This window comes from Orbicella franksi, chromosome 15, assembly GCF_964199315.1.
Source record: "Orbicella franksi chromosome 15, jaOrbFran1.1, whole genome shotgun sequence".
Taxonomy (NCBI): Eukaryota; Metazoa; Cnidaria; class Anthozoa; order Scleractinia; family Merulinidae; genus Orbicella; species Orbicella franksi.
Window position 1 is genome coordinate 6,777,078 of NC_138159.1, and position 25,611 is coordinate 6,802,688.

At 37.0% G+C, this 25,611-nt stretch overlaps 2 protein-coding genes and 1 long non-coding RNA gene across 6 annotated transcripts; 2 read left to right on the forward strand and 1 right to left on the reverse strand.

The window, feature by feature from the left end:
• The first annotated feature begins 2,370 nt into the window (after positions 1-2,370).
• On the forward strand, positions 2,371-5,295 carry LOC145469174 (uncharacterized). Its single transcript, XM_081452876.1, has 3 exons — positions 2,371-3,118; positions 4,069-4,143; positions 5,131-5,295. The coding sequence occupies exons 1-3, from the start codon at positions 2,999-3,001 to the stop codon at positions 5,293-5,295; spliced, it is 360 nt and encodes a 119-aa protein (XP_081309002.1). The 5' UTR covers positions 2,371-2,998.
• Positions 5,296-10,359: 5,064 nt separating this feature from the next.
• Positions 10,360-18,180, reverse strand: LOC145469568 (uncharacterized). Of its 4 annotated transcripts, none has more exons than XR_014042335.1 (4): positions 14,717-18,180; positions 12,812-12,939; positions 12,168-12,371; positions 10,360-11,838 (listed from the first exon to the last, which is right to left on the reverse strand). It is a non-coding gene; the product is annotated as an uncharacterized LOC145469568 (long non-coding RNA). The 4 variants fall into 4 exon arrangements; XR_014042337.1 differs by having other exon boundaries at positions 12,812-14,840; positions 15,229-18,177; XR_014042338.1 differs by having other exon boundaries at positions 12,812-15,313; positions 17,466-18,171.
• Positions 18,181-18,454: 274 nt separating this feature from the next.
• On the forward strand, positions 18,455-25,597 carry LOC145469175 (uncharacterized). Its single transcript, XM_081452877.1, has 10 exons — positions 18,455-18,476; positions 19,793-19,873; positions 20,559-20,620; positions 21,178-21,234; positions 21,486-21,551; positions 22,269-22,325; positions 22,890-22,980; positions 23,960-24,064; positions 24,541-24,639; positions 25,378-25,597. Exons 1-10 carry the CDS (start codon positions 18,455-18,457, stop codon positions 25,569-25,571), a joined length of 834 nt encoding a protein of 277 aa, XP_081309003.1. The 3' UTR covers positions 25,572-25,597.
• The last annotated feature ends 14 nt before the right edge of the window (positions 25,598-25,611 follow it).

The window sequence follows — 25,611 nt, forward strand, 5'->3', positions numbered from 1 at the left end:
CCGGGTCCGCGGACTACCTAAGGACCGGTCCACAGACTACCCCTACAAACCCCGTCTACAGACCACCTCCCCAAAATAGAATAAAAGTAAGAAACAAATATTTCACTTGCGGGTTGTCTAATATTTTAGATTACTCATGTCGGCAAAATTTCGAATGTTAGTGTGCAAATGTAACATTCATGGTTTCAGGCTCGGGCACAAGTTATATCATTACGCATTACCATTTCCTTTGCTGTGGCCATACAGTATATGAAAGACCGGGAAGCCTCCAAGAAGCCTCCAGGAAGCCTCTGGGAAGCCTTGAAATTTATGCTCAAAGATTTCCCCTCTGCCTTTTTTTTCAGCCCATTCTCGTGCGGATTCGTGAACTCATTCCAGGCTTCTTAATTTGCTCAGCGGAATTACAGATACAAACAAGCTTAAACAACCTAACAACATACCTCACATAGCCTGATTGAGTTAATAACTTTCCTTCTTTTTGTCATCGGCATCTCCTTACACGTTAAAAAGCTTTAAGGCATTTTTTTGGGGAGGGGGGGTGGGGCAGGCGTGGTAATTACATTTTCACAGTGTAACACTCGAAATTTCGCTGATATGGGTAATCTATTGGACAACAGATTAGTGAAATATTTATTTCTTATTTTAACACTATTTTGGGGGTTCCGTATAGGGGGTCTGTAGGGGTAGTCCATGGACCGGTCCATGGGTAGTCCACACACCCGGTCTATGGTGGGGGTCTGCGGACCGGGGGTCAGTGTTTTCAGGTTACCCTTAAAAATCATGCCTGTTAGCAGGTGTTAAAAACATAACAACTACAGGTATTGTGTATGTAAAGGATGTAAAGCAATTTTTTATTTGTTCACATAGAGTACCTGGCTACTGCAGAGCAAGTGTTTCCCCTCCCACAAGGTTTGTTTCTGCTCAACTTTCAGGTGGATTGAAAATATTATTAGTACATAGACACCTTGGAGATGTGAAGAACTTAGCCCCTCATAAAGAGCATGGTGAGTTAAAAATGATTGTGATTAATACTGCTGTCCACCTGTACCTAGTATAGCACACTTTTTTGCAAAAGTCCTTTTCATGCTTGCTGGATAAAAGATGGAGAAATCTGACTGCGCTGAAGTGAGTTGGAAGTGTAAAAGCTTAGGTAAAGAAGGGAAGGGAAATGAGAAGTGTGGTAGCGTCTAGAAGCAAGCAAGTTGTGGTTGCCAAGAGCCAAAGGATTTTGTATAGTGTGATCGTCCGGGTGAGGGTAGTTCTGAAAAGAACTGTTGTTGGTAAATAGCGTTTGTCAGTCGATGATGTTATAAGTCTGGTCCGTTGAAAATGATCGGTCAGTTTAACCACGATGGTATTGGCTGAAAGACTTGTGTAAAGTTTGTCATCAGTCATATTTATCAGTCTTATTTATATTCACTTAGTAAGGGACTGGCCATGGTGCAGGTACTCCTAACTACAATTTATTGCTAGTAGCATACTATAGTGGAACACTTTTAATCCAGCCACTGACAGGCCACAAAGATCTGGCTGTATTAATTAACAGGTTGGCCATATTACCAGCCTCGAGTGTTGTTTGAATTATAGTAATTACTAGGAAATAACTGACTGAGCTTTTGTTGAGGCCAGAATAAATTGACTGTGATATTGAGGTGACCATGTTTAAATGGGTTGCCATCACTGTAAGGCAGGGTTCTACTCTACATGTATCCGGGATGGAGTTTATTATCATGTACCAATGCAGAAGTTGTCGTGCCAGAAGGAGTCATACTGGGAGTTGACCATGCAGTAGTTTCTTGGTACGTACTTGTACAGTTATGCCATTAAATTTTTTTTTTTTAATTTTTAATTTTTATTGTTATTGAAAAACAAATGATTACTTACATCGTACTTACTCTAGCTAAATTACAATAAAGTACAATATTTTAATCTACTACTTGCACTATTTACCATGCGAACTCACATTACAAGGATATGCTTAGGCTATAAAACAATGCCACAACTTGCACTACTATCAGTTCTCAGTTATTTACTTATTTATTATTATTATTATTATTATTATTATTACTTTTCTGAAAACATACATGTACACCACTGACAATTACAATTAAGATTGAGAAAACGCTACGTGCAAAAAGGAAAAAAAAGCTACAACTATTGAGGTGACCATAATAACTAATGGGTTGCCATCACTGTAAGGCAGGGTTCTACTCTATTTGGGATGGAGTGTATTATCCTGTACCAATGCAGAAGTTGTCATGCCAGATATTTCTTTTCTTTTTTTCATAGTACAAGGATCTCAGACAGATCCAGAGGGAAAAAATTCAACCACGTTATCCAAGTATGTTGTCTTTAATACTAGAATAAACAAAACATAATTATGGCAAAGAAGAAAACTTTAATTCGTTTAATGTAACTGGTTTGCTGACATTTTGCTTTCAAATGGAGATGAGCTTAACTTAAACCTGTTGAAATTTGCTTGTCCTGGTTACTTTTTTTTTTCATCAGGCTTTTTGGCACTTCCATAAATGATTGAGAAGAAAATAAAAGGAAATGGTGAACATTTTTGTATTTTAGTTTGCTACTTTTTCAATGCAAAATGAAACCGGTCTAGTTGCTGGCCTAGATGGGAATATCTAGACCGCGGTCAATATCGATTTCAGCCAATCAAATTCGTGAATTTGGTAGTTCCCAGTCCTTGTGAGACACAGCCAAATAATAAAATCTAATATTAATTAAAAATAGCTTCATTTTTATACCAGAAATAGGAAGGAATTCAAGTAAGGATTCTAGTAACATACATGACTGTGTAACTAGACTGAACACTTTTACTCATACCTCTCATCTTGTACATACTCTTATGTATGACTATCTTAAGGTCCCTATAATTTAATAAATAAATGTATTTTTGATTCCAGACTAATTAAGACCGTACGCTTAGTATATTGCTCACTTCAATCTAGAATTGTAATGATCTTTTGAGCAGTTAAAATTCTTAATGACTGCTTCTCACAGGTCATCTCTCTGTGTGGTTTTGTTAGTTCCTTCGCTTGCTGGAAGGTACAAAGTTGTTTGGGTTATTGGACAAGGACAATCTTTAATTCTGGTTGCTGCTGAGGTGAGAAAATAATAAACAGCTTTATCCTTGTTTTCTGTTCAACCTGTGATATGCAAAGAAAAAAATTTTTAAAAAAAATGTCCACATTTAATTTGGTAATTGCTGAAAATTGTAATCATCAGGTACTGTGCATACATTAAGTGCTCTGAGTTTTGTCATAATAAATATTCGTTCTCGTTTTCAATTTGCGATGCTTCATGAACAAAACAGGTATTTTAGTCTCCTTTTGAAGCCTTCTACATGTAATTATTATTTAAATTTGACCATCCAGAAAATTTTCTAGTTTTAAAAAGCTCAGACCAGAACCCCTGTCAATATTACACCCTTGGGAAGAGCCATAAAAAATGTCACCAATTACCGACTTGCACAGTCAAGTTCCTTTTACTTGTAACTGCATTAATATGTACAGTATTGTATAGCATGAAGCCTTCCCTACACAACTTTGGTAAAGAATAACTTAAGTACAGTGTAGATGTAGTGACATCAGCAACAACCAACCTATAACATAATGTATTATTTTACATTTATTTATTGTACGGCTAGCTCTGGGAGTTGGCAAGATAAACGGAATCCTGCACTGTGATTGGCTAACCGAGCGGGCAATTCAAGATGGCACTGTCTTGCCTGCTCAGGATTTCCTGCTGTGTCCTGCAAGCAAAATAGTCTTCTTTTTCCATATTAATAATAAATCCTTTATTTGCCAAGCTTGTTCAGTCAAGACGGCTGGATATTGGCCCCTTTTCTTGCGTGTTTATGGACCTCAACTCTGTCTCAGTCCATAAACATGAAAAAAACAAACAAACAAACAAACTGTAAACAAACAAAGAACTTAGCCAATATTTAGCCATCCCATTTGGTAAACAACCCATAAGTTTCAGTGATAACATGTTAGGTTCTCTGTGTTATATTCTGGTTAAATTAGCTAAAAATAGTAATATTTTCTCCAAAAGGATACTTTCCATCTTAATGAGAGGTCAGTTGCAGTGAAAATCATGCATCTGGACTATTCAAGACTTGGTGCTCAGGTATGTGTTATATGATTGACCAGTTTGTACATGTATGTGACTTTATACCATGCCATAGAAAATGCAGCCAATCACAATACAGGAAAACTGTTGTATGTATATTTGATGGTATTACACCCCTACCTTCCCATTTTATGCCATGGGTACACTGTATGTCGCATTGATTGTGTTAACCACTGTATTTTCTATGGCACAAAGTACATTAGGTTTAAGTTATAAATAGTTATGCAATGCTCTCTCGTGGTATTCCTTGAAATATTCTACTTGTCACTTGTACAATGTATTTTCTCAGTTTACACACTCGCCTAAAGGCGCATGTGTATACAAGAAAAGACAAGTGACTCGTGGGATATTCTATGATATACCACTCAAAATCAAATTTGCATATTAACTACGGTAGTTATGTACATGTTTCTTCATAATTATTGTTATGAGAGCCAAATACAGGTATGGTACTGCTCAAAAGTTAGTTACCACCTCACGTCACATTTTGCAAGATGCATCTTGTTTGTTGCAAGGCATGTCTTGTTTCTCTCGAGATGCGTCTCGTCTCTCTCAAGAATCCCAAAATCATTTGTTATGGAACACAGTTCTCACAATTTAAGCCTAACATGCATGTCAAAGACAACTGCTCAGTGTACACATAACCAAATGTTTGATCAAATGTGAGATACTATATGTGACTCACTAGTAATCTGTTGTTCTATTCATGTCAAACAAACATATCAAGTGTAATGTGAGAACTAGAAGTTTAATGGCTTGAATAGTTTTCTACATGATAAATTAATTTTAATTCCACCTAAATGCATGCCTACACCACACATGCATGCATTCGTGATTTTGGTCAGTTGCCCATGAAAGCAGTCAAGAATAAAATAGTGTCAAGGGCAAGCAACTTTATTTAGCATTTAACATGTGCATTATACTGAAATCTGCTCAAAATGGATTAGTTTTCGCTGTCAATTTTGATCACTTTTTTAACTGCAGGAGGCAGATTGCATTCAGCAGCTGAATAAGGCAGATATTCTTTGTGTCTCCAGAACTGCCCAGTTGTTTGTAAGTCACAGATGTACAGTATTTTTGTTTCAAAATGTTTCTTTTAAGTGCAGAGGACACAACGATGACAGGGAACAGTGTTTTACCCTGGAGTAGATGACATCAAATTGACAGCTTTGCTGGAAAAGGAATCCAAGACAAAGGTGACGACTTTGAAAGTGAATTAATCTCAGCCTCACTTTCAAGGTTCATGTCGTCTCAATTGCATTATCTGAGAGAATGTTGAGTGTTTTTTTCTCCTTTTTTATGGTAGTGTGCACTGATATAGTGACTGTACTGTATGAATTGTACAGAAAATTGTAATTTTTAATTAAAAACACTTTTCACTGACCGACAAACACCAAATAATATTATTTTGGACTTTCAGATTGTTTTCAGCTTTGAGGGTCACTATTGTTTAGTGTTGAGTTGCTACGTCCAAGACCTCTCCATCAATACTTTGAGGTAAGTTGCAAGCATTTTTGTTTCAGGTACAGTACAGTATTAACAGATCATGTTGCATCTTCCTAGTATAATTATATTATTGGAACATTAAGTGATCGAGACTTTTCTGTGTTTTTAATTTGCAGAAATGTCAGTTTGAAAGTGAGGTAAGAAATTTGAGATTGTATAATTTAGAAGAACATTGTATTTATTTAATCTACATGTAAACACAATAAAATAGATTTGAATTTTCTTAAAAATATGACATATTCATGGGAAATGCACTGATTGTGGGAAAATGAGGAATTATATTTTTCAGACTTACACCTTCCCTCTGTGTTCATAAGAGTTGTAATACATGTAGATATAATAAATTAATAATCTGAGCGTACATTACACTTCCGTGATAATCATGCAATTACAGTATGTTATTCATATTTCTGTAGGCTTGGTCATCTCATTTCTAACTCAGAAATGTAATTACAACTTATACTTGCTCCAACTCATAATGAAAACTCTTTCTGTGCTATTTGCTTTGAGCTTATCATGACAGCAAAGAAAGTCATCTGCAGTAACCCTGAGGGCTTAAGTGGTTTTGCTGTTGGGTCAGTGAACTCTGTCCTTCTCACTTGTCATAGGAAAGTTTTTTGAGGAAATTCAAATTACAGATTGAAGTAATGTAAGAGATGAAATGACACAATAGACTGTACTTCTCAGCTTGTCATAAACATGATAAATTGTTTATTAAAATAAATTCTTTTTACCAATAGGAGGCAAAGTTGAAAGTGATCAGAAAAATAATGTTACAAGTGAGTATTTTTTTTTTACACTGTGAAGTGATACGTAAACAGCAGTAAGATTAAGGATACTGTTATTTTAATTACCCCCTCCCCAATATAGGAGAAGGAAAAGACTGTACAGACCTTCACTCTGCAGAATGTTTTTGGCATTCCTTAAATACCTCCTGCTTTTGAGAACCTTTAGATCTACTACTAACTGCACATCGACTATCACTTTTATTGTATAAACACTAATGAAATACCAGGTGAGCTTGCTTTAGCTTCACACGTGAAATAACATGTATGTTAATTACTATGTTATCTTCACACGTGAAAAATCATATTTGCTTAATGCTACAGTACATATTAAATCGCCCCTTTCACAGCAAAAGTGAAACATTTGGTTTTGTATTTCGTTAGTCTTTATACATTAAATAGAACAGCATGGTGCTGTTGAAAAATATTTCAATCATTTGCTGCGCTCACAGGTCTGTGAAATATTTTTCAGCACTCGAAGGTGTGACATCTCTTATCTCTGTGCTGCCAGACACCGCAGAAATACGTTTTTGGAGGCGAGATACAGTATTTTGCTGGTCAGCGGTACACCTTAACAAAACTACAAAATGCCTGCAACTTTTACATTGTTTTTGCAGCGAGTCTTGTCGACAGTCAAAAAGATACAAAACTTAGAGCGCACACTGTAAACTTAGCTTTTAAACTCCGCTCATTTGTTGGATAGTTCTCAGTTAATATTATATATTGTGCCAAAGCCAAACTGAACTTGCACACGCTGTGAAATTGTTATTGTTTCGTGAGAGTTCATGCTCGCAAGCGGCCAGCCAGTGGCAATTTACGTTACGATGTGCGCTAAGGCTAAAACTAGGCAGCTTTTGTGTTGCTGTAACGGTGTTCTGAGGACATCAACTTCTTAAGTTTGTTGAATTGATGGGCTTGAACCGTATGAGTCGGTATGTCAACCGCATTTCGATCAAATTCGTCGGGAAGACATGCTCGTGTTCGTCCACTTGTTCGGTTGGGGGCACTCACGTAAGTAATCACGGTCATCCTGTCCTCACTCGGTATCACCGAATTATAGACCAAGTTGGCCGAAATCGAAGCAGTGCTTCGTATAAATCTTGGACACGTTGGTGTAACAAGTGTAGGACTGAATCCCCAAAAGGGTTCAAAATCTGGCCTCAACTCGAGGAAGAATTCACCGAGGTATGTTTTCTCATAAAATATCCAATTTTAATTATACTGTACTTCAGGAAGCTTGAGGCTGCCGAAAATAAAATTTTAAATTTTTATGTTTACTATTGTTTCTTTGTTTCTTGTCATAATTTCGAATTGTTGCAGTTCTGTATTTTGCTTTTAGCGCCTCTGAAGTGTGAAAATTATTTTAAACTAGTTGCATAGCTGTTAGAGTTTAGAAAAAAAGCTATTTAGCTATTAAAAAAACCACAAGAAGTACATGACATCCGATTATCTTTAGATGGCAGAAGACATGGAATACAAAGCTGTTAAAAGGGTAATTAAAAATACATGCATATAAGAGAACAAAATTACCATAAAATCTGGGTAATAACAACTTCCAGTTAAAACTCAATGAAGTTCATTTTTAGTTATAAATAGGCTATCCGCCCTGTATTCACACAACAATCTTCTGATTATAAGGCCACCCAGATAATTTCTGACCACATTACCTTACAGCCTGAGACTCTATAACTTTGTAACATTAATATTTGTTTACATATTACTATTATCTGGATTTCCCAATAGAAAACTTCTTCTATTGTACATTTTTTTCTATTTTATCTCGGTTTCTGTAGCATGAACCCACTAGGAGTATTTCTACTACCCCCTGGATAGGATGCTAGTCGATCACAGGGTTACCCCCAACATTAAATTCACCAGTACCCATATGTACACCTTTGTGGAGAGAGGCACCGTGAGAGTAAAAGTGTCTTGCCCAAAAACACAACACAATGTCCTTGACCAGGGCTTGAACACGGACCACTTGATCCATTGCTGAGCGCACTTACCACAAGGCCACCGCACCTCCCACCTTGTCCCTTAGGCCTAACCTTAACCCTAAACCTAAAAAAAAGGAGTCTGTAGATTTCAGTCAAGTTTACCTCTTTTATCACTTGTGTATTTGAGACAATTTCTAATTTCCTTGCTTTGCCATTCAGTTTACAGCACCAAAGCCTGATTTTAAGTGATTCACAACTACTGACGGAACTTGTTTTTGCAACTTACAACTTCAGACTTTGCACAAAATTTCTCACTGGAGAAAAGCAATGTTGTAGAACTTAAGTGATGAACTAAATGCAATAAATATTAATTTGTAGGAAATGTATCTGTTCTTTAATACACGCTTTTGTGTCTAGTATCTGAGTTAGATGTAGCTTAGATATATTACCAATGGTTTGTAGATGACAGTAAGCCAATTCAGAGACACAGTGGCATAAACAAACCCACTTGTTAGTCAATTTATCACAGGAAAAAAAATAAATACATATAATATTATACATATATAATTTATTGCCATCAGGTGCTATAATGTCTTGTAATAAAGTGGTTACAAGTTAAGTAAGAATCTTACAGAAGGGAGGATGATACAATACTATTACTGAGGCGATCATAATTAATTTCATATTGATTCAAAGCATGTGATATGTACATGTATGATTACAATGTAAAAATTATTTTGTAGTGATTGAGCAGAGCTCATCTGAATTAAATTAAATGAAAGGAAAAACAACAGTCCATTATTTATGTAAGTTGATACAATGCACATGTAAGATAGGGAAATAGGGATCGAAAAGCTTCAAATGACTGAGTAAACAAAATAAACTAGTGGGTTTCATTGAGGAGTTGATTACTGCCTCTCTGAAATGTTGAATGTCTTTTCAGCATCAAAAGAAGTGAAACTTGACCACATCCCATAAGTGGAAGCGGTTTCGTGTAAACAAATACAGGTGTTTGGGCATTTTGAAATATTTAGTTACATGTACAGGGAAACGGTCTTGAAAATTTCCATGTACTATCAACATTTAATCGATGGAAACAAAAAAGACCTCAAAAAAGGAAAAATTGTCAATGAACCGAAGATATTGAGCGGTCTTACATGTTTTCAGTATTTCCAGCGTTCGCTGCGGCCAACAAATCACAATATTTTCGATTTCTACTCCCTTCGCAAACGCTACCATTATATAAATGTAGGCTTAAACAATCTTTAATGACAGAGAAATATCTTGTGAGTGAAATGAACAAATGTTTTATTCTTACAACAAACGGCAGGTACAAAAAAATTATTTCACCCGTTCCAAAAGGCGCAGAAAGTCAGAAAGATGATAGAAACGCCAAAACACCAGTCTTTAAAGACAAATTCTCATCAAAGTTTCTTTGACGCGTTGCGAAATAATCTCAATGAACAAGCACCACATGTCGGCGCAAAGTGAGTGTGAATAAAACGGTCCCGACTTACATGTACCTTAACCATTTCGGGCAAATTACACTTTAAATCCAACCAGTCTTCAAAATCCTTGCAAAAGTTGCATACAGGACAAATTTTCTGCTTTGTTGGATACCCATCGTTGATTTTCACAATTCTGAGGCGAGGGCGGCTGAAGTAACACGATCCACGCTTCGTCCGCTCGAGCTGGCTCGAGTCAGCAAACTACACATTACTCCACACAAAATGACTCCCCTGTACCGCCATTCTTTACGAACATTGCTTGAGTATTAAAAACCCATTTAAGGACGTCAAACTCACCAATAACGAGAAGTATCAAGGATATTTTCGACCTTAAAACGAAGCAGAATACAGATCTCAGAGACTGCTCGATCAAAGGACAGCACAGCCCGATGGTGATGACCACTGACCAGTTACTGTGACGTCAAAGAACGTATTTCCGCGGTGTCGTGCTGCCATGTCATATTCTTAGATCTATAGGGTATTAATATATAGATTTAGGCCAGCCTAAAAGCGGAGCTCCTCAGTTGTTTTTCGGAATGTTGTTACTAATGAAAATATAATAGTTTCAGCCGGAACTAGTATTACATCAGCAGATCGAGGTGTAAGATGGTGTGATTATGAAATATAGAGCCACGATTTCAAGGATTTCTGGGAAGCTACCAAAAATCTTGATCACATAACAGAACTGTCTTCTGTGCTTTTTGGTGGCATTTCTTGTTCTTTCCTACCTTATTCAGAAAGACAAGGCATTGTTATTAATCATTATATTCTTCCTTAGTTAACATGGGGACTCCCACACAAAAGAAGTTTACACATTTTTTTGTTGTGGGGACTGATTGAAATGCAGTGGTTACGATATACTCAGTCCCTGAATCTCTACCGAATGAAATCTCACAAAAATACCAAAACAGTATACATATGTGAAAAGTTGGAAAGTTTTGTTTTCTAACTTGTCCCCAAAGATACATTTAGCCATCTTCACTATTGTATTGTATTCCTGCTGGAAGGGTTTGCAATAAGCAAAATCACCCTCGCATGAATGGTAATTACAATATTTTTTTTTTTGCTGATCATGAATACTTGCATAGGCTTCTAATAATAATTTTATTATTCAATTTCAATGTGATTTGTTCTTTTTCTCGACTGGCATTGTGGACTACAAGAGCTACGATTGGGTTCCATTGATTAATTTTGCTATGATTAAATTATACCAAGAATTATCAGTGAGCTAAGAGGAAGTTATATTATGTACATGTATTTTGTCTGCACTACACAACCAAATGCACTCAAAGGTTATGAGGCATAGGTACATTTGTCAGAAGAGCCCAGCATATCCAAGATATGTTTTGATTGACACATCAATTAAGATAATTTACAGCAAAATGGATAAAAAATACATCAATATCCTACATGCACCAAAGCCAGACATGGGGTTATAAGGCAATCGTTTAAACAACAGATTGAAATAATTTATAAATTAGAGAACACTATTTCTACAACAGAATGGAACAAATTAACCTTATCGGACATTGTGAATGGCAAGGCTGTCTGTAGAATGTCACAAATTTCTCAACCCTTTCTTTCTATAAAAATGCTAATCCTGCAACTTTGCTTAAGAGCCAGTTCTCCATTTCGTGTTGGCAAAATATCAATTTATGCCATGTCCAATGCAGATTATCACAAAATTGATTTAAAAGCTCAATAAACATCATTTTAAAGCCAAAAAGCCAATTATTTAAATAAACCATGAGTAAATTATCTCTAAGAAAAACTGATTAAATTAACAGGCACTTAAAAATAATTAGTTAATATGTGTTTCTTAATAATGTAATGCAGTGTATCTGTCACAATGTTGCAGCTATGATATTACTACAAACAGGATGGGTTGCAGAACTGAACCTCCAAGTCAGTTTATTCAATGAACTTGGTGCAGAATTTATAATCCCATCAAGTTGTCTGTAAATACAGAGAAACCAAACAAAGCATTACAATCATAAGTAATGAATTACTAAACTCTTTTACATGTACTGTATGAGCAGTGTATGTTCCATTAATATTGGGGATCTCTCAGAAGCTGCATCCATGATAAATTAATTTGTTCCCAGATGCATTTGTTTATAGAACTTTTCACAAATTAATATCTCTGTCATAACAGTGACCTCTGTGTTCTCCAACAATTAGCACACAAGAAAAATACACTCAGTAAGATATTGTTTACAATAAAAATTAATGCCTATAAGCAATCATAAGGACCTTAAATTTATATTACCTCAGAAATATCCCACCAGGCCATGGTTGCTTTGAAAATCTTTGATGTTTTAATACAGGCTCCCCATCTGTAACCTGTTCATATATTGACTGACAGGAACAGGCATGTAATTCCTTTCTTTGATATACAGTGTACTTCATTGTTAGCTGTTTACTGAGTGTTAGTAGTGAATCAAATGCTAGGGGTTGGTACTCCAACTTTCACTGTGGCAGGCTCTGCCCTGAGATACAAAGCAAACTTACATAACTGTTATGAACTTCGCCACTTGCTTTCGAGAGCAAATGCAATTTACTTCTAACAAGCAACTGGAACATTGAGGGTTACAACAATGTGCACAGTCCCAATCACAGGGTCATCCCGGCTGTTTGGTTGTACATATAACTGTACAACTGTATATGAGTTCAGCTTCCAGAAGAAAATCAGAGTTTGTCAGGATAAATTCTGATGTTCTTGCTTACTCAACGAATGAATGTGCAGTTCCAGAAGATATTCACACCCAACACCCATTCACGGCCAGTCTTTAGAAATTCCAAATTAAAGTATCAGGAATCAAGAGCTCTAATAGAGAAAAAACCTCCATGTGGGGTATGAATCTTTTCTTGAAGAAAACAATGTCTGAGAAATCATTAATTACAAAATAATGTTTAAGAAACATCTTACCTTTCAGAGAATTTTGTAATCTGCACTGTCTGGCCAGTTCATATACATGTATTTGACAAGTTGACATTGGGCATGTTTGTAAATTTGTGCACTTCAACATCACATTACTATGTAGTAGCACTGGCCAACTAAAAACAAACAGCATAATTTGGTTCATTAATATACACTGTACATTATTAGGTTGAAATATTGGTGTAGATTGTTGCACATCAACAGATACAGAAACTATTTGCACCTGAATCATAATGAGTGAAAAATCGTGCATGAGACATTTACATGTACATGTAACAGCCCTCCACCTCAGAACCATCACAGATATGATATATGATATTTTTAAACTCTCTGAAATTTCAGATTATTCAAGATTAACATATGCACATACATCATCTGGGGCAACCCTAAAACACTGAATTTGGAAACCGAAATCCAGAATCCGGAACCAAAAACCAGAATCTGGAATCCAGATATTATGAATGATGATAGAAATAATTCACTTCAGCAATGTCTAATAAATAAATATGAGCAAAAATCATTTTGTTGTTATTTATTTTCTTGGCTTTATTTCAGCCACAGACTGTAATTGCTAAAAAATTATTGACTAGTTCTGAACAACCCTTAGCTATATATCTGGCCCCGTTGTTCAAAAGCTGCATAAAGCTATTCATTGGGTACATCACTATCCAGTCAGGGTTACTGACTTTTTTGGGTGGATAGAGTTACTCATAGCCTGCGAGCAGTCTCTAGTATCTGTCTCTATTGTCTGAGCAGGCTAAATAGGTGTCTAGTGTTTTTCTGCATTGGCATGTCACCAAGAGCCTTCATGCGGCTTTGCCACTCACACCCCCAGCCCAAACACGAGAGCCTGCTCATAGGCTAAGTTACCCATCTTTTGTTCAAGCTGGCCCTGGTGAGAGCCCGGTTCTTGTCTAGATCAAATTGCTCTGAGAAGACTGGTGAGCAGCACATTAACAACAAGCTATTATAGGCTATTGCAGTGAGTTTCTGGCAGTCTTTTAGCATCTTTGAACAGCATGTGGTCTGATCTGTCAGCAAGTGAGAAGCAGATGGAAGTAAGTGTGCAACATTTCTACAAATTGTTTTAATATGATGGCCGCCAAGAATATGAAATGCTGATTTGTCACAGTATCAGTGTGGAAATTGTGTTAATCTGGAATTGGTCTCGTATCTGTTGGAAAAATCAAATTTCATATTTAGACCAGACGGGTTAGCCCTTGGACTTCGAAATTGGGGGGTGTGACCGTCAATGTACAGGGGGCTGCCACTGATGGATATCCTGTTCTCTATGACATTTTCTATCTTGTTCAGTATGTACTAGACATAAAGGATAAATTTATACTTCCACTAAATTGAAGATCACTTATTAAACAAAATGGCAATTACCAGCAAGCTTATTTTAGACACTCTCGAGGTGCTTGGAATAAAATTAAGAGCACTTTACTGAGATTCTCATGATCATAGCCCTCACTAAAAATAACGGTTGCACAATTTCAACAGACGGGGAATTTTTGTTTCAAAAAAGGTTAAGTTTGAGGTCCTTTTTACTTGGCAACTTACTTTTTACAGTCAAAAAGCTAAGCAAAACAATTTTCGCATATTTGAAGAACTTATTTTCTTTGATTTGTGGATTCCAGTTTCCAGTTTCTGGATTCCGGTTTTTGGTTCCAGATTCCAGATTCCGGTTTCTGGGTTTTAGGGTTGCCCCATATTTAACATATTGTTGGCTTCACATTCAGTTTACACATGGCTGTTATCCAGCATAGGCAGACTTATAAGTTTTCGTTCAAAAATATATTGCAACAACTATTGCATCTTTCGTTACCTATTCTTGTGATGAAATGACACAAAATTCAAGAACAAGAAGTCATAAGCATAAAACTAACTTACATGGTAGTGCTTACAGTTCTTCTTACTGTCTGCATATGCTGTCCATAAACTGATGCTGCCTGGACAATGTACTCATTATTTTTCTGATCACACCTTTTAAAACGTCACTGTTATATAATTTGTCCTGAAAAAGCAATACATGAAATGTTATGCCTTTGCACTCACCAAATACCTTTACATGATGTATAATGTACACCATATCAACATTCACAATTCTCTTTACTTTCGTTGTAACTCTTTTGTGTCATTTTCCCTCACTTGAAGACAGGACTTCCACATTAGGTTATAATTTGCCTCTGGAATCTCTATGAATTCACAGGGAGTGATAACAATTAAATCATGACTAATTTTAGCAAAGGAGACGTTCAAATGTCAGATTTTAATGCTAAGTTTATACAGTAACTTTACATTACTCTTCGTACATATATATAACCTCTCAATTATTGCACCTATAGACAGAAGGTGTGCTGGGGGAAGAAATGTTCTAAACTCTCTGAAGTTTTCCCCCTTACCTGTAATAGGATGACTATTATGAACTACGGTTTGTAACCAACACCAACATCAGGTTATGTATACACATGTATATTTTGTTGTTGTCTGTAATCATAAAAAAATAAAAAATTGAAATCCTCCATAAAGTTCACACTCAATAACACTGCTACATGTAGTGCTGTTACTGGAAATCAATTTAAGTGAAACTGTTGCAACAGCTCTGCCAAAATCTTTCCTAGCAGTTAAGGCAGGATAACAGAATATACATGTAGCACACAGCAAAGGCTAGAGATACACACATGTTAGTTATCAGTTAGGATTTGGTGAGCTTCTGTGCTGTAGGTATGGTGGAAAATAATAGATTATCAGAAATGAAGGTTCCTGAGACATTTTGACAGCACTGAGAGGAATTAATATATAAATTCACAAAAGAAGGAGAAGTTCTTGCCCTGTCCAGTTCTCTGTAATAAAAATATCATTTACATATGAGTCATTTATAATATGTGGTTTGTGTTTAAAGCCGATATAATGCACACTCTGATTGGCCAATTCCAGTGCATTATTTACATTTACATGGTATACCTCGGTAAAACCATAAAACATTGCGTGCGACTAAAATAAAAAATATAAAAAATAAAAAGAAATGCCTAATTCATAACAATTTAAAATACTCAACACTAAAACGAATGTAATTCTTTACTTGAAAATTATTCTCCCGTAATGCCCATGGGCAAATTACAGGCATGCTAAAAAGTCCTAACACAAAGTAAAAGGAAATTAAGAAAACTATTGCTTTTTTCCGGAAAATTGTAGCGACTGAAGACAATGATGGAACACTCTGAGAGTGCATTCTATCAACCTGATGAGATAAAATTTAAGGAGAATAGAGAATTCACGGAGTTATATCACAAACAAATTGGTACAGGACAGGAGAAAGGAAACTGTACAGCCAGGAAGAAACTGAAACTTTCTTCGACCAGCAAAAAAGTATGCATGCACAACAAAGAAAACAGTCAGTGGCATTCATTTAATAAGTTAGTAAATAAATAATTAGTGTGAAGAAGAGAGCAAAGAGAGAGAGAGTGGAGATAGGAGAGCGCTCTCTCCAACTAAATTGTGTATATATGTATGTAAAAGTTATTCTTATTACTGAGAAATGGTCAGGGCAAGAACTTCTATAACACTGTTCAATTTACCGAGTTAATTAGTACTATCTCACTTTTTTGGAACATTTCCATATTAAGTGTAAATACCGCATTGGGGAATAACCTCTTATTAACAAAATACGGTCCATGTACCCCCAACCAAAAGCAATGGCACAAATAACATGAAATAGCCAATCAAAATCAAAGTAGAGCTTTATTTGCAGACAGGATTGCCATGCATGATCGTCTACTCGACATTTTGGACTATATAAGCATTTCACCAAACCGAACTCATTGGACAGACAACAAAATAAAACGAGGAAATCTACATTATAAACACAAGATGCATATCACTACATCTGAGCTCAAGTATCAACAGCAAATCCCTTTGCAATGAACGGTGACCGAATAAAAGAGAGGATAAAGAAGATTCGTTTAAGCTTGCGGTGTTAAAGTTGAAAAATTATTCACGCTTAAATTTGAATATTACTGAGAGTCTGTATTTTTGCCGACGGCTTAAGTTAGCTATGCAGTCATTTTATTAGCAGTAGCTTTACCAGTCTTCAACCAATTTAACCTCGGAATTCACAAAAGCATTTCGGCAAACCGAATAAATTGAACTAACAAAACGAGGAAATCTCCATACTTTGTAATCACAATATGCAAATATTCACATAAGAACAAAAGTAAATTTAGTAAATCCTGTTCGTAGACCTTTCTTGGTTCAGTTTTCAACAACAGAAGAACAAATTTTAGCAGTCTAACGAAGCGGCAGTGCTAACTAAATCAGAGAAAACTTCAAAACTCACCCGGCCGTGTTTACAAGTACGATTTTGGTTAAGCTTATTTTTAGATGTGAGGTTATAAGCTTAAATTGACGACGAAAATCGATAGAAAACATAATTTGTTTACAACTTACAGCAACCTCCAAAGCGACCCACGTGTTATTGTTTAGAGACGAGCGAAAAATTAAAACGATGCAATTTTTAAAATCTCTTACAGCATGGCTTCAAATAAGGAAGACTTTTAATGGATTCCAATTGAAAATAAGCCTATATCGCCGAGGAAACTTGTTAATTTTCACACCAAACGCAACAACAAAAGTCACTTACCGCAAGTTGGCAATTCAGTTCGGCCAGTTCGGCCAGTGTAAATCTTCCAGGCAGAAACTTGCAGCAAAAGTTGTGAAGACTAAACTGAAGTTATATTTTCGATAGATCAACAAATCAACCACTTCTTTCCACTACGTTTACTGTTTTGCAATTTCTCTAAAACACTCGGGTACGTTTGATTTCTCTAATGTTCATCACCTCACCAAATCAGGTGACTTTTGAATTTTCTTGCACGGCTGCACAGCATCACGTTCGCGCGAATTTTGAACTTGGCCATGGGGAGTTCGGCAGTCTTCTGAATCAATTTGTCGGGTACTTTCGCCTCCTTTCTATAGCCCTCGTTAGCTTTGGTTCACGGCATTGTTCGGTATTATTTCACCTCCTTTCTCTAGCCCTTGACTAGCTATAATTCACGGCATTGTTCAGTACTGTTTCGCCTCCTTCCCCAGCGCTGGCCCGCTCAGTCTTTTTTGCGATCTTTTTCGCTACTTCTTTGCCTGTTAATTCTTGCTTTCTGTCTTTTGCTTCAGCGCAACCCTGTCTTAAAAATATTAAATCAACCTCCGCTATCGTTTTTCTTTAAAAATCCGGCCAAGAAAAATGGCATTCACCCTCTACCAACTGAAGGTGCATGTCTCTGTCAACCTATTAGCTGGAGTATGGCCGCCATCTTGCGTGACTCCGTCGTCGTCGTCGTCGTCGTCGTCGCCGTCGTGCGTACGCGCCTACGAGCAATACCGCTAGCCATGATAACCATGAGAAAATCAATTCATGGGTTTCCTTTTCTTCCCTATATGGGTATGGGGCTCCGCCGGAGCTCCGCTATTAAATTCTCAACCTCGGATAATGCAATTCTAGCTTTCTGATTGGCTCACTGGATCTCGGTTACCAGCCATTATACCTGCGTTTGACCTTATATGGAAATGAATGCGATAAATGTCGCTCGGCATAAACTTTTTCGCGGGAAGCCAAGTTTTGTCGAGAAAAACATGGACGAAAAAAACAGATTCGGTGAGCTATCTACAGAAGAAATATAGGAAATTATGGACAATGCCTTCCCAGTAACAAAAAAGCCACAAAGTTCGAGATAAGATAATTTAACGGTACGTATACGTTAAGTTTCCTCGAAAAGTTGCAAAATTAAGATATGACAGTCGAGATTTTACGCACTCATGAAGATTATGTAACAAAAACAATGTTTACCTTAACAGAATGGCTTGCTAGTCCTGGTGGCACCAAATTTTCGAAACCGATATAAGCAATGTCAAAAGAAGAACTGAATGTTTGTTTGAAGTGTTTTTACAAGTCTGCGAGGAAGAAAGATGGCACGTATTGCAAAAGTTCATCGATTAAATCCATAAGGAGAGCCACCATTGATCATTTCCTTTGCACGCCGCCGCACAACAAACCGTTTTCCGTTATCTCCGACCAGGCAAATAAATTATTAGAGCATTTGTAAAAGGCCTCAGGAAAACAGGCATCATTGCTGTCCTTGCGAAAAACACCTCAAGGAGTTGAGTGTTTTGAGCTGAACCGAAGTAAGCCGGTTCTTTACCAGCCACGAAAGACCATCAGGGTGGCCTCGGAGATTCTGAAGATGAATCTGACGCTAAGATAGTTTCTGTCTCTGATTCTGAATCTGGCCAACAGTGAACTCCACCCATACAGCTCGAAATGCCATGGCTTTCAAAGCATGGGAATTCTGAAAGCACAACGTCTGTGTCGCATGGCGATCAAAGTTTTCCGCAGCGTTATTACAACGGCAATGTGCAAGTACACAATTATTCGGCTCTTCTCCATGACTCGAACTTGAACGCTTTTCAAACTTTCTGCACAAGTTTATATCTCCTTCATTTGAAATACGTTCCTTGAATTCTACTTGATTGTAATTTCATTCAGCAAATTCGCTTGCTTCGCTTTCAAATTTTTCATTCAACTAATTTTACAAACGGCGCGCATGTCATGTGATTTCCCACTTGTTGTTGTTTTCGCCACGTCGACTTCCGGTCGCTTTGTAAAATTAAAACCCAATAAAATTAAGCTATAATTTCCAAGTATACAAACGCAACGAATTTAATAAAACAATTATTCCATTCGCGCTTGTTGGATATGAGATTGGTCATAGCCAACTCGGCCCTACGGGCCTCGTTGGCTATTTACCATCTCATATCCAACGCACGCTCATGGAATAATTGTTAATTATATTATTATTAATAGTCTAATACCAATATGTATATTATGTGTTGTGCACATGTAGTTTTACATCTCAATAAGAAGATCCTCATGCAATTTAACACTACTGTCTCTATGTGCATGTCTTATCTCAGCTTTTACAAGCCCTTGGATTCCTAAAAAGGTGAAGTATGTTCAAGACGGCAAGTGCAAGCTAATGTTCTCATTGGCCACATGTACAACTGAATGACAATACACTTGCAGTTGGCAATGGACCTTTTTGGCGATACAGTGTCCGTTTTGAATTCTATTGTTTCAAATAGCTTTAATTATGGGAGGCTCAGGGGGACAAATTAGTATTTATTTGCTCCTGTTATCATTCCATAATTATAGCTATTTAAAACAATAGAATTCAAAATGGTCCATTTAGACACCTGGCTCTATGCTGTGTATAGGCCAGAAAATCGCCTTTTTTATGTTTTTGTTTCATAATTAAGTTACTTGAAATTGTTGAGGTTAGGTTTTGGCAGACTTTTATCCCTGTTATTAACATTTCTGCCCTTGTTTTGTCAGCAGTAGTTAATGTTTTGACTCTTCACTTTCTATAAAATAGGGAATCTCAATCTACGAGTTGAGTGTACCTGGCAGTGGAAATACAACTTGCAGTAAAATTATTACTTTGTAAGTAGTTTATTAAACATTAAGAAACAATGTTACATTTACACACCCTTTTGTTGAGGATATTGAGGCAAAGTTGTACCTGCACACTCTGAGACTGGAGGAATGCATTTCATGCCTTCAGGCTGAAGACATTGATCTCACACCTACTCATGCCTACCAACCAACTTCCTGTGCCTTAAAGTTGTGAATCTTGAGCCATAAAAGCCTTCACTGACACAGTTTTATCTTTGTCTGTTTCAGGCGAGGAAATCAAGATAAAAATCGTGGACTTTGGGAATGCAATACATTGGGTTCATATAGAGGTACAGCAAACTATGTTATCGTCCACAATTATTACTATTACCATAAAGTTCTGGGCTGGGTTGTTTGAAAGGTGGATGAGGCTCTCCACCAAATAAATCCCTATCCAGTGGATAACATGGTTTGTTTTGTTAACACTTATCCCCGAGGGACAACTAATTTATCCAGTGGATAGGTGTTATCCAGCCTTTGAACAACTGGGGCCAGTAAGTAAACACATGATTCCCAAAGTACCAACTTTCCTAAATTTAAGTGATAGCAACCTTAAGCATATCACTACTATAGAGCAGCACATCATTTGCTTATAAATAATCTGTTCCGATGCACACTATGTTAATTTAACCTGCAATCAAGTACAGTCCTGAGAGAAAAAAACTTACTGCCTGATTGTAGGTTATTAAGTGAGTGCAGTCTTATTATTTATCATATTTACTGAGCAGGATACTAATAATTATGTAATACTTATTAACACATAATTTGATGTTTTTAAGTCGTGACTGTATGATTTCAATATTTTTAAATACGTTTTTAATTTCTATTTGTATTTCCTGATTTTCAGGTTTCCTTGTATTATGATGAGTTTGAACTGCAAACATTACTTTACCAAGCTCCAGAGGTGATCAACTGACTTACTGCTTATGTGAAAAACATACTTGAACATTGTGAAATTTATATAAGTTGTACACATATTACATGTAGGTGACAGTCTGGGAAATCTTCATTTTAAGATGTAATTTGACATAATTTTTTTTTTAAAATATTGCCTAAGATTTTTTGAACAAATTCTGCTATTGAAGGGATATGAGGAAACATAGGAGAGCATTCTGATACTACACGTCTGGTAACTTAAGGTTTGACTCTTTACAGGTGATGTTTGGTGTTCCATTTGGTCCAGAAATCGACATCTGGTCTTTGGGGTGTATCCTAGCAGAGGTACGCCTCAATTATCTTCCAACGTGTGTAGTAAATCTGCTGTAAATCAATGTAAGTGTACCAGACTTGACTTGGAATTCCTTAGACTCGATATCATTCTTTCTGAACTGTTTATGTACCAACAGTTTCTTAAATTTTGAAATTTGAGAATGGGTTTCATTTTGGATGTTTTATTTCTTTCATTGTAGTATAATAATACGTGCAATATTAACGTCTATTACAAATGTATATGTCTAGCTCTGTGAGCAGGCAAGATGAACCGATAAGGAAGTGGTGTGAAATATTATGTATGTCCAGTCACAGAGTGCAGGAGAAGAAACCAAAAGAGTTTATTGTGGATTATTTTTGGCACTCAAATAAAACCCGCTCTAAATTGTTAATACAAAAAAAGCAAGCAAACTGTCCTCACAAGGATCCTTTCCTGATAAAGTCATTGTGCATGTACTTTAATATGCCGGCCCACAGTTTATACACTGTATACTTACTTGCCAATGTTCGTACTCTTGGGTCCATGTAAGTCCTAATATAGCTTGCGAACAGGCTCTAGTGTTATCTGGCTTTTTACTTTGGCATGCCAGCGAGGTTACGAATGATACGAGTTGCTGAATGAACAGCAAAGTAGGGGTTTGGGGGCTTACAAACTAGACACGAGCTTAGTGTATAGTTTAGCCTACAACCTCGTCCTAATACTGACCTAATCTGGATCTTGCTTTTCAGTTGTACATTGGGAAACCTTTATTTCTTGGAAGAAATAAAAATGAAATCTTGCAAGAGGTATGTGGCAGTTATGACAAGCACTTCCAAGAAAGCTTGCCTGAAGGCTATCAATTGGTGTTGCTAATCTAAAACACCAGTGATGTGAAATGAGATTCTTTGAAGGCAATTAACATAGGGAAAGGTTTATGTTCAAGCCTAGTGGCCCATGAGGCCAGCCCTTCTCACTGATTTAAGCTGCATGGAGAGACGAGTCCTGAGTATTTCAACTTCTCCCAGAATGGGATGGTACAGTAGTCCCATTGCAGTACTTAAAGAGAAGCATTATTTTGCTCAAGGCCTCAAACGAGATATCCTAGCAGGGTCTCGTCCCAACATACATTGTAGGCTCCTGCACCTCCCATGCAATAAACATGGGACAACAACAAAACAAAAATTGCCGATTGACAGTAGTTTCACATCATTAAGTCCTGCTATGGCAGATGTTAATGTTTCTCTAATATGCTTTGACTTGGTTATTGAGAAATCCAACCAGACTTTTCATGGAACCTTTTGATTTTGTTTCCATTTACCTTCATGCTGCTCATTTTCTACAAAAAATCTTTTTGGTCTCGTTTTTGGCAGGTGACCTCAGTCTTTGATCCCATACCTAGGAATCCATTCCAGACTGGCAAGTTTTTCCAAGAATTGTCAGAGTTTGTTGGCCACAATCCAGGTATGTTTAAGGTAGAATAGTTAAGGTTAAGGCTAGGTTAAATCGGTTTAAAAGCCAAGGTGGCCTGCCGCCTGCCAAGCCAGGGTTTGACTCCAGTTGCTATTGCATGAAGTAACCAGGAACTTTATTCTAAGTCACTTTATGCAATAGAAATTGGAGTCAAACGCTGGCCTGGCAGGCGACTTGAGTACCTCTCCCCTAAATTGCATGTTACTCCATGGCAGATTAGTCTCTCCACAACCTTTTTTTTCCTTTATGAAAAGCGAGCCACCAAATTTCTTTCCTTTGTGAAAAGCGAGCGCACAACACAGTAAGTGCGACTGTGGATGTTGTTTTGTTCGCGCCCTTGATAATCAGAGGAAATGGAAAATCTTGTGCGCAGGCTGCCGCAATTTAACCCGACGGCGTTTTTGTGAGGTTTCCCTCACAACTTTGACAGCACCTATATTTGATATAACTGAGTGGAGAGAGATACTGTGAGTGCAAAAACATGACACCATGATCCATGGCTAGTCCACGAACCTGGACAGCTGAATCTGGACTACAACACGGTAACCACCAGGACAGCGTGTCTATCTTTAAAGAAATACCCAACGTTGTAGGTTTTGTGCTCAATCTGGAGAATGTGTACTAAAACAATTAGACTACTTGCTCTCGTTTTCTATGAAAGAGAGTCAACTTGCCCACGCCTCGTTGACTATTTGCTCATAGAAATCTGGAGCTCATACAAAGTAATCTAATTGTTAAGTAGAAATACGATTTTTCACCAATCAGCACACATATGTTCTTTGAGCCAAGATATGAGCCAACATTTTAAGTTGTGAATTTGTCCCAAACTTGTTAAGTACATGTTTATCACAAATGGCACAGGTTACAAACTTTACCCGAAATTTTTCAATTTTGTCCTTCTAAATCAGTCTTGATACCTCAAACCTTCACCATCCTTGTTACCTGATTCATTGTTTGTCATTGCTTTTAGAAGTTCATCAGCTCGTCATTGTGACTAACCTGATGAAGAAACTTCACAACTCAAGGAATTACGCCTTTGAAAGTTTACTGGTCGGATTGCTGCAGTACAACCCAGGTAAGTTTATTGATATTAGCAAACATGCGCTATGCTCTGCAAAGACTTAGCACAAATGAAAGTCTTAGTCCGTGAAGATTAGAACTTTTCATTGAGATTTGCAGTTCTAGGGCAAATGTTCTTCCAACTGATCAAAGTGACCTAACAATCACTGCAAAGACTGTCTTTCAGACGCAACCGCTTTGCACCTCTTGACTGGTGTCGTAAAGGGCAAGAGGTGAGGGAGACTGAGAGAAACTCGAGTGCACCGAGAGAATTATGTGAAGGAAGAAGAGGAGAGAGAGGAAGATCTGCCTTTGCTCTCTCCGCCATCTTGAAAACAGGACCTTTCAGTGGTGTCCTCTTTTCCCTCCTTCCCATAAACCCTCGCGCTTTTATAGAACTCTAAAGGAATGACTGGGTAAGAGTCAGCTTCAACCAGAACCACATGAAGTTGTTTTCTTCAGTATTTACATTTTGTTGATTTCGTATTGCAGGTAAACGACTTACACCTTGTCAAGCTGCTATGCATCCATTCTTGGCTCCTGAGTTTCCAAGTGCTTATCTGTTGCCATGGCAAGGAGACAAAATCTCAGGTAAAATTACTGAAGGTATTTTTTTTTAGATTTCATTGCAAGAAGACAATAAAGGGAAAATATGGGTAAAGAGTTAAATTGGCCACTGTAGCGAGTTTGCAAAGCTAATGTTTCGAAATCAACGTTTTGAATCTTTGATGCACTACGGTGAAAACCCCACCTAAGAACCTAGTGGTTAAGAACCTGCTGGCAGAAATTTACCATTTTAATACTCAAAAATATAAGAAACTGTTTACCCAAGTGATGGACAGTTTAACCAAGGAGTGTGACTTTGAGATTGCAAATTTATATTACAAGAAAGTACATTATTCAGTTGTGAATAAATACCATAAATCTAAGGACCAAACGCAAGTTGACTTATTTTTCTGATAATCAACAACTATATCTCCTTCATAGAAATTAAGAACCTAATTAAAATTACTAAAAGAACCTACTTAGCCTAAATTGCTAATAACTACCCCAAAATACGTACAAGAACCTATTTTGTCAGACTTCAAAAAATACAGGTTCTTGCATGTGGGTTTCTACTGTAATTAAAAATGAAACACCCAAGCGGGGAAAGCACAACTGGCTTTTTAAACAGTAACTGTTTTACAAATTTCCATTGTTGAACTCATCTAATTTGTGAACACGGTAAAGTGAAACAAAACATTTTGAAGAGACTGGAGAAATGATTGTTCCTTTTATGGGCATTTTAAATTCAACTGCTTAACGTTTAAGTAAACTCGTTTTTTTTAGATGCAGCTGGCGCCGGCTACACAGATATCTTGCTCACTACTGCCCAATATGTCTCCAAGCCTCGTGTAGACGAGGAGATAGAAAGACAACAGTTTTCTGGAGCTGAACTCTTGAAGAGGGGAACAACCGTGCTTTACAGTAGTCGGAAAATTTCATCTCCTTTGCTAGCAAAGAAGACAAAGGAGAATGGCTAGGAGAACGTCTCCCAAGCAACAAGTGTGAATTCTGCAAGTA

Coding starts and splice junctions, on each gene's coding strand:
- LOC145469174 (XM_081452876.1), top strand. CDS start 2,999: ATGACTGCTTCTCACAGGTCATCTCTCTGTGTGGTTTTGTTAGTTCCT. Junction 3,119..4,068: donor TAATTCTGGTTGCTGCTGAG/GTGAGAAAATAA, acceptor TTTCTCCAAAAG/GATACTTTCCATCTTAATGA. Junction 4,144..5,130: donor ATTCAAGACTTGGTGCTCAG/GTATGTGTTATA, acceptor TTTTAACTGCAG/GAGGCAGATTGCATTCAGCA.
- LOC145469175 (XM_081452877.1), top strand. CDS start 18,455: ATGGACGAAAAAAACAGATTCG. Junction 21,552..22,268: donor TGGGGTGTATCCTAGCAGAG/GTACGCCTCAAT, acceptor CTTGCTTTTCAG/TTGTACATTGGGAAACCTTT. Junction 24,065..24,540: donor ATTGCTGCAGTACAACCCAG/GTAAGTTTATTG, acceptor TTCGTATTGCAG/GTAAACGACTTACACCTTGT.